General features: G+C 33.5%; 3 protein-coding genes across 3 annotated transcripts; 2 read left to right on the top strand and 1 right to left on the bottom strand.

Moving 5' to 3' along the window:
- Positions 1–1,259: 1,259 nt before the first annotated feature.
- Prosalpha2 (proteasome alpha2 subunit) lies at positions 1,260–2,503 on the bottom strand. Its single transcript, XM_017896786.1, has 3 exons — positions 2,425–2,503; positions 1,711–2,043; positions 1,260–1,632 (listed from the first exon to the last, which is right to left on the bottom strand). Exons 1-3 carry the CDS (start codon positions 2,463–2,465, stop codon positions 1,302–1,304), a joined length of 705 nt encoding a protein of 234 aa, XP_017752275.1. The 5' UTR covers positions 2,466–2,503; the 3' UTR covers positions 1,260–1,301.
- A 542-nt stretch (positions 2,504–3,045) lies between these two features.
- LOC108545237 (sperm flagellar protein 1) lies at positions 3,046–4,194 on the top strand. The gene is made up of 4 exons (XM_017896755.1): positions 3,046–3,163; positions 3,261–3,542; positions 3,631–3,720; positions 4,019–4,194. The coding sequence occupies exons 1-4, from the start codon at positions 3,046–3,048 to the stop codon at positions 4,192–4,194; spliced, it is 666 nt and encodes a 221-aa protein (XP_017752244.1).
- Positions 4,195–4,954: 760 nt separating this feature from the next.
- Positions 4,955–8,520, top strand: LOC108545254 (retinol dehydrogenase 14). Its single transcript, XM_017896779.1, has 5 exons — positions 4,955–5,058; positions 6,909–7,179; positions 7,634–7,873; positions 7,956–8,338; positions 8,416–8,520. Exons 2-5 carry the CDS (start codon positions 6,912–6,914, stop codon positions 8,518–8,520), a joined length of 996 nt encoding a protein of 331 aa, XP_017752268.1. The 5' UTR covers positions 4,955–5,058; positions 6,909–6,911.
- Positions 8,521–8,550: the final 30 nt, after the last annotated feature.

Genomic DNA, 8,550 nt, shown 5'->3' with positions numbered 1-8,550 from the left:
AGCCGGGATTCACAATTTCAAATTATTATAGGCGCGCAATCTACTCCATAGAAACGCGAATTTATGGTTTATAAACCGGTGAAATGTCGCGATTAAAATAAGAATAAAAACAAGCACGCGCAAATGTTGAAAATCTGCGATGCTTCAAATGCCGTCTGTAACCACGAAAAAAATCTATCTAATGATAGAGGTTGCATAACGAATTCAATGTTAAAACTAACGATAAAAAAGACGATGCATCGTTAATACTATTTACTCTTACGCGTTTCTGTCTTCTCACCGATGTTATAAATGTTCGACTAGGTAAACAACGCTGGAAAGGTAGGATTTTTCTCGTACATAGATACGTTATTTGCCTCTAACGAATTCTCTGTTATCGTTAGACTCGATGTGTCACGTGAAAACGTTATGCGTGAAAGGTTTCGAGACGTTCGTAAAATAATACGACCTTAGTAAAAGACGAGCATACATACGCGATAAATAAATACTTCTGCGACCGATCGCGACTAATGGCTGACATAAACAAACATTCGACAACGCGACGAAGACGCGATTCGATACACGATCGTTACCAACTATACGTCGTATTCGTATTTAAAATGCAACGATACAAAGATTGATACGTGCAAAAGTAAAGTTTGTACCGCGATATATATTCGACATCGAACAAGTACACACGACACATCGATATCGCGATGAAGTACGGTTTGCCTTTAAGTGCCAAGGTGAGCATCGCGAAAGCAAATGCGCTCCGATGTCTATTAACTGTGAGCTTACCTACGCACATCCGTTGACAGACAGCCCGACGAGGCCAACACGTGTTCTGGTCGATTTTTTTTGTCAACACTAACAACCACCGAAAACTGACAGCACAACGTAACACGCGAAACAAACTAGCCGGCCGGCCGCGCACCAACTACGAAAACTCGTTCGCATTCGCGCACGATCGCGCCCAACCAACGTGAATGCTTGTGGCGCACTCTATTGCACAAAAATAATATTTTCCACGTGTAAATTTGAAAATCGAACTTTAACGGTCAAATTTATATTGTACAACGCGATGCGACACAAATTTTGTAATATTTCTTACATTATTTTTACAGCTCCTAATAAATTTAGAGTAAAGGTAAAGGCAAATCTATATTTTGGAACGAAAAAAATATATCTTTTCAATATATATTATAAACGAAGGAATAATAATTTTATTTTTAACAAAACATTTTATTATAAGAATCTAGTTTATTCGTCTTAAACCGTGTGGAGATCACTGTAATGACGTGTGATATAAAAATGATTTAAGATTAAGGAATATTGGCAAGGTAATCCTTTACGTTACAAGGTTCCAATCTCCTAAAACCATTTGCATCGCAAATACCAACTTCGATATTGTCAGCAGTCATCTGTCCCTCGAATCCTTCTTTTAAAGTTAGAATGGCAGTATGAACAGCATCGTCGAGTTCCAAATCTTCGCTGTACCTTTTTTCCAGGAATACTTTTCCATTTACAAAATTTTTGCCCATTGCAGTGGCCCTCCATGCAAAATATGCACCAGAAGGATCACACTGGTATAAACATGGCTTTCCATTATCCCAGCCACAAATTAGCAAAGATACTCCGAAAGGTCTGACTCCTCTATGGTTTTAATTTTATGATATGTTAGTTGTATGAAAGATTTAATTAATTAAGAAAAATTATTTAAAAGGCATGTACCCGGATTGTGTATATTCTTGCATTAGCATGGCAACCCTATGTACCAGCTGTGCAGTAGGTATTGGTTCCTGATAAATGAGTTGGTACTGCTGCGCAATTTTACGTGCTTGCTTTACTAACATTCTATAATCCGGACCCATTCCGCTATATATCATACCGATATGCTTCGTAATCATTTCTACTTTCTTCACGCTGTGTTCATCATACAGTATAGATTTGTGTTTGTTTTCTGTGGCAAGAACAACACCATTTGATGCCTTAATGCCGACACTAGCTGCTCCAGCAGCTACAGCAGCTAAAGCATATTCTATCTGTACCAACTTTCCAGATGGGCTATGTAACAAAATAAATTCCTTTTTTATATTTTGATATAAATTCATTTTATACTTCGTTATATTATATGAATATTTGTCGAGTCATCGTACACTGCATCGATTCGTTTTCTAAGAAAAAGAAACCTACGTAACTTTAATTTTTATGGTAGGCAGATATAAAGATTATGCGAAAAAATATTAAATAGAAAAAACTGTAAACAAAAATCACTTCATTATTAGTATATTTTCAACGATAAATTTTGTAAACCGATGGACGTAACATATTGTCAGGTTATGTTAGTCGAAACGTCTAATAATACGACAGACCATAAGAAATGTACAATAATACGTAAAAGTTATTTAAAAATAAACGAATCTTAGAAATGACAACTATACTTACCTAAAAGTTGTTAATGAAAAACTATACCGTTCCGAAGCCATGACAATTACTTTGCAACAATACGGGTTACTAAATATTGTGAATTTTCGGTATGAAGTTTGGCAACACGTAGGAATGAAAGGAACTGGAATTTTTATACTAGGGATATTTTTCCGATAGTATAAGATGGTTTTATTTTATCAACATATTTGATAAATGCAACTTCATAAAATGTTAAAATTTGAAAAATATTTCTGATTGAAATATTTCTGCGATTCATAACGTGTTCTTTTATCTCTGTAAAATATGTTTGATTAAATAAACGAATAAACAAAATTACAGATCTATAATTATAATATTATAAATGTGTAGCATCTAACTTCAGATAGAAGAAAAATGTCAATTTCATAACAATTTTTGCGACTAAACATTTTGAAGAATTATTATGTATAAATAAGATTTAAAAATAACATTAACAAATTCTCCTACAACTCATTAATGTATCGTACAAAATTTTGCACGATATTGTAGAAAAAATATAAAAATATAACGTTCATTAGAAACGTGTATCTCCTCAATAGTGTTTATTAAATTAATTTCTAAATTGATATAATAATAATAATATTTACCGAACGTACAGAAATGGCTGATGAAGACAAAAAAAATGCAAAAAATCAATTAGATGAATTGCATACATGGATGTCTACGATTCCACTTTCAAAACCAACAAAAAATTTATCTAGAGATCTTTCGGATGCTGGTAATTATTTAACCGAATGACTGGTGTATTAATTTCTTTTATTCAGATATTTGTTTGACTTCCTATAATTTAAGTAATTAAAAAATATGTTCTTCAGTAATAATGGCGGAAATTCTAAAAATATATTATCCTCGTTATGTTGACCTTCATAATTACGTACCAGCCAATAGTATAACTACGAAGAAAGAAAATTGGCAGATATTAAATCGAAAAGTGCTGCGTAAAATTGATATGAAATTAACTAAAGATATCATTAATCAGTTGGCGAATTGTTATCCTGGTGCTGCTGAAAATATGTTGCTAGAACTAAGAAAGAAGGTTCTACAAGGTTCTGACGATTTATTACGTAATGACAAAGAAAATGACTCTATCGAAGACGGTAATAAACACTAAATAAATTAATAAAACTCAAGGTATTAATAGGAACACAATTTTAACAATTCTAAAGCGAATGACACTTTATTCAGACAAAATAGACGTGGATAACATCAAAACTACGATATCAGAGAAGTCAATATCAAGTACTGTTGATGAAGTAACTTTGAAGACACTTGATTGTAAGAAATCAATATTTGTACGTGCTACAGAAAAATTGCACTTTATCTTGAAATGGCTCATAAGCTGGCTATGCATCTGGAATTATTTTCGATCAAACAATCGCTTCCACTGTTTGTGTAAGTTATATACTTGTAGATTTAGTCACTATCGGAATATATATAAAGAAAAATATATATATATAAGATACATAGATAAATATACATGTACCCCCGTATACACATCTTTTTAAAGAAAATGATACAGTAAAGAAGCAAACGTAAAGAGAATTTTGATATGCTTTTTTTATATCTGTTGAAGTGGAAAATGTGACGAAGGCGTCTAGAACGCAAACAACATCGGAGAATATTAACGAAGACGATCCTAATGTTTTTCACGCCTTCGTAGAATTAACAAGAAAACTACAGGAGCTCGACAATATTATTTCTTCCTTAAATCACAAAATTGCGTATCTTGAGAACACGATAAAACCTTGAGACCTGTGATTACGAAACTAAGAGCAAACTAAACTATAATCGTAAAATGTTTAAGAAAAAGTAAAAATAAAGGAATAATGCTCAGAATAGTAAATAAATACGTTTATTATAATATTAAATAAAATATTTGTCTTTTTAATTATTTATCGCATTATTTAATCGTTTATAGATAACAAATTCAAATTAAGGAAAACATTTTTCGATATTTATAAATTCTTCAAGTTTAATATATCATAAGGTTTTCGAAACGAATAATAGGAAAGCTTGCATGTAATAACTTTCTCCTAAAATATGTAAATTTATGTGCTTAATAAGTCATTAACATAATTACCTCTAATGAATATTCTCTAATTAATAACTTCAGTACTTTTAAATTTTCCATAAGTTGAAGATTTTCTTTAATTATCGCCGCAAAAATTGTCAACATAACAATGCACTGTTTTTACCTATAGAAGATATGGAAAATTACAGTGTAGTTGTACACGCCACATAATACTTTCATTTCGGAAAACTGTCTTACCGATTTGAAAGGACAACAAAGCGAGGACATAGTTGACTACACTCAACATCGTAAACAACATAGAAACGCACTTGACATAGACTAACTACGTGAATGCGTATATTCAAGATGCACGGGATTGAAAAATGTAACGAGTTCTTTTTTAGGACGAGGCTACGGGGAACTTGACATTAAGGTTTGTAAAAGCCACTCTCCCGTCACTGTTCTCTATGGACAGAGTGGGGCGATGCCTGCTGCAGGGTCACGTATAGCAATGTTAGTACAGAGGCAACACTCCGGCAGAAAAGGTGCGCTAGTATCTGAACCCTTGAACCAGCCTGAATGAGAATTTGCTAGCAACTGGTGTAAGTATAATTCAACGTTAAATTAACAGAATTTTTTTGTCGGCTTCTCATGCATACTGCTTGACACTTTTTGCTCTACTCTTTTCAAATTCCACTACTCGCTATTCTCATCGGTCTGCAATAACTTTCATACAGTTGCTGCTTTTGGAACTGCCGCAAACATAATCGTGAAACTTTTTGCACTCATTAACAAAAACAATCTGGGTGCTGTTAAGATTCATTGTCTTGTTCAATAGACTTTATAAAATTATTTGCTAAAAATTTCAGTCATGGAGTATTGCAAAATTTTACTGTATTATAAAGTAGATGAGATTCTCATACGCATTTAATAATTGTAGATTTCTCTTTTTACTTTGTATAAGTATGTGACACACTTATTAATTTGAGCTAATAGTTGCGGTCTACTTTTTACACTAACGTGACGTAAATCAACGTATTTGCATGATACATACATGATTGTAAATCACATTGTAAAATAGAATTTAACTCGAATATCATAGAGACATTAATGGAAAAATTAATTTAAAAAATGCATCAATATAAAAAGAATAATTTGTTATATATTATATGTAAATGGAAGTCATAAATATGAAAATTATATATTTAAAAATTGTGAAATCGTTCGATGTTTCATACGAGTTATTCTGTCAAGTAGAACACGTCAGTGCCCGATATCTCTAGCGAGCCATATTCACGGTCATCGACCCTCTGCTAACGTTTCTTCGAGAACGGGAGACTTTAATGCCAAGTGTCATAAGAGAGTTTCGAAAGTTGCAAAAAGATACTAAAGATCAGTCGCTTTTAAGAAACGTACATAAGACAGTATATGATTTACCATAATTTATCCAAGGTTTATTCAAGATCTAAAATTAACGCCTTTCGCATATAATTGCTTCCTTTCCTGCTACTCTAACCATGTAGAGTAGCGGACAAAAGTTTAAGACGAACATAAGAAAATAAAGAAATTACTTTATTTATATGAAAAACATAACTACATTGTTCTACTATTTAATAATAACTAATTAATCATGCATTTGTTAAAGTATAAAATTATTAGATATATTATTGCCTGAATATGATAACGTTATATTCTTCGGTATGTCTATGTATTGAAAACGGTCCATACGTCTGTCAATACGACCTACCATCTTGGTATAGATCAGAACCGTTACTAGAGAAACAAGCACCATTACGCTATATGCTTCAATGCAGGTAAAACACACTGCGGTTTTAATCCTTTGCACTCGAGAGATGACCTTCAGTCACCATTTCATAAAATTTGGAAGATCGATATTAATTAATATATCAAATTTAATGTAATGTAACAGTGTGCGAAGTATCGAAATCAAATAATTCTACAATTCTATTATTATACAATTCTTTCTTTACTGCTCAGAAAAGTATCATCAGTTTTTTAGTAGAGAATCTTTGATTTTCTACTCTTCTCTAGCCAAAAAATCGTTGAGTGCAAAGGGTTAAATCTTCGCCAATTCGACGTCTAACGTATCGTAATCCGTCAGGATGGACACGGTTGAATTTTGATTTGTCCGAAAATGAAACATTCTGCCAATGTTCGTGGGCTTTGGCAAATGCAAGTTGCATTCTTCGATTCTTTGTACTAAGCATTAGCTATCTACGGGGCTTTCGTCCTTTTAAATCAAAATCTTCCAAATGTTTCCTTACAGTTCTGGAACTAATGTCAACTTCATTATTTGTATTTATTAGAAGCATAACACAAGTCTCAAATTTTTATCTGCTACTATATGCATGCTTTTTTATTTATTGTTTTTCAATACGTGTTCACTGCAACAGACTCGCAATTTGTCACGTACTATACACCATCCATTTAGATCATGTTACTGAAGATTGTGTCTTGCACGACGGTATGTTACTTGGCCGCAGCCGCGTTACTCGTCGTGCTTCTGTTCCTGCTAGCGGTGTACTTTTACGCTCAGTACACGTTGGGAATCTGCAGGAGCAAGAACAGAATGGACGGAAAGACTGTGATAATCACTGGATGCACTTCCGGCATTGGAAAGGAGACTGCGAAGGATATCGCAAAGAGAGGCGCAAGACTGATCATGGCCTGCCGAAATATGGAGGCAGCAAACAAACTAAAAGGTTCATTAAACTTCACTTTTGCGATCATATTATTAAATTAACAGCGTTGTTATAGATCAATTACACTAGACGAAAAGAAAGGAGATAAAGGAAGGGAAGACAATAGTAACGATTCGTTAAAAATAAAGCGAAATATAGTTAATTACAAGTAAAGATATAGTAATGTTTGCAATCTATGCTGAAGTTACGCAAAATGTTCTATAGATAGAGTTATATATTCTCAGGTCACTTCCGTTTGTAATTATAATAGTTCTTTTAACATCGTGCGTCAGTCTTTGTCAAACTAGTTATAAAATTGCAAGAAACGTGTCATCGTTCGTACAAAACACAATCATTTACTTTCTATTTCCTTCTGCAGCGAACGATGACTTTGCATATTGTCGATTTTACCCATTTATAAAAAGAAGTATACACATGTAGATTGAGTTTCATTTAAAAAAACTTGTTTTCTCAGAGGAACTAATAAAAGAATTTGGTAATGACAATATCGTTGCTCGAAAACTTGATTTGTCATCAATGTCGTCGGTGAGAGAATTTGCGCAGCAAATAAATCGCGAAGAGAACAGGTTGGATGTATTAATTCATAACGCTGGAACTGCAGAAGTATTCAGAAAAAAAGTCACTGATGACGGATTAGAGATGACTATGGCAACAAATCATTATGGACCATTTTTACTTACACACCTTTTAATCGGTATGATAATCATTTTGTTTCAAATGCCATTTTATCGACTATAGCATTCCAAAATGCGATTTACAGAATTATAATTTTGCAGACTTGCTGAAACGATCGAAACCAAGTCGGATCGTTGTCGTTGCATCGGGTCTATACGTTTTTGCGAGTTTAAATTTAAATAACGTAAATCCAACGACGACCTTGCCTGCCTACTTATACTATGTTTCGAAATACGCGAACATCGTGTTTACGTTGGAACTAGCAAGACGTCTTCAGGATTCTGGCGTGACGGCTAATTGTCTTCACCCTGGTCTAATGAGTACCGGAATTTGGAAGAATGTTCCGCCTCCATTCTCTTGGGTATTAAATTTATTACTAAACACTTTCTGCAAAACACCCGAACAAGGTGCACAAACAACCATACACCTTGCCGTATCGGACGAAGTAAAGGAAATTTCTGGCAAATACTTTATGGATTGTCAGGTAAGCAAAGGTTTCGGTTCTTTTAGCGGGCAGAATGATCTACCTTCTTAAATAATAATGAAACCGTTTAATTTTAGGAATCTGAACTTTGTCGAGGCGTAAAAGATCCAGCGAAAGGTAAGAAGTTTTGGGAACTCAGTGAAGCTATAGTAAAACTTCAACCGTCGGATCCAAAAATTTAAACGTTTAATATAGATATATCTTTTGTAATT

Source organism: Eufriesea mexicana, unplaced genomic scaffold, assembly GCF_001483705.2.
Source record: "Eufriesea mexicana isolate 0111107269 unplaced genomic scaffold, ASM148370v2 scaffold385, whole genome shotgun sequence".
In the NCBI taxonomy this organism is placed as follows: domain Eukaryota; kingdom Metazoa; phylum Arthropoda; class Insecta; order Hymenoptera; family Apidae; genus Eufriesea; species Eufriesea mexicana.
Note: the sequence above shows the minus strand (reverse complement) of the source record. Positions and strands in the feature narration are given on the sequence as shown.

What these genes read in the sequence shown, in the direction of transcription:
- Prosalpha2 (XM_017896786.1), bottom strand. Translation starts at nt 2,465, where the DNA reads ATGGCTTCGGAACGGTATAGTTTTTCATTAACAACTTTTAG. An exon ending in TTTTCATTAACAACTTTTAG is followed by an intron (nt 2,044 to 2,424) that starts GTAAGTATAGTT and finishes TTTGTTACATAG; the next exon opens with CCCATCTGGAAAGTTGGTAC. An exon ending in CAAGAATATACACAATCCGG is followed by an intron (nt 1,633 to 1,710) that starts GTACATGCCTTT and finishes TTAAAACCATAG; the next exon opens with AGGAGTCAGACCTTTCGGAG.
- LOC108545237 (XM_017896755.1), top strand. Translation starts at nt 3,046, where the DNA reads ATGGCTGATGAAGACAAAAAAAATGCAAAAAATCAATTAGATGAATTG. An exon ending in TAGAGATCTTTCGGATGCTG is followed by an intron (nt 3,164 to 3,260) that starts GTAATTATTTAA and finishes TATGTTCTTCAG; the next exon opens with TAATAATGGCGGAAATTCTA. An exon ending in AAATGACTCTATCGAAGACG is followed by an intron (nt 3,543 to 3,630) that starts GTAATAAACACT and finishes CACTTTATTCAG; the next exon opens with ACAAAATAGACGTGGATAAC.
- LOC108545254 (XM_017896779.1), top strand. Translation starts at nt 6,912, where the DNA reads ATGTTACTGAAGATTGTGTCTTGCACGACGGTATGTTACTTGGCCGCA. An exon ending in GGCAGCAAACAAACTAAAAG is followed by an intron (nt 7,180 to 7,633) that starts GTTCATTAAACT and finishes TTGTTTTCTCAG; the next exon opens with AGGAACTAATAAAAGAATTT. An exon ending in AATACTTTATGGATTGTCAG is followed by an intron (nt 8,339 to 8,415) that starts GTAAGCAAAGGT and finishes GTTTAATTTTAG; the next exon opens with GAATCTGAACTTTGTCGAGG.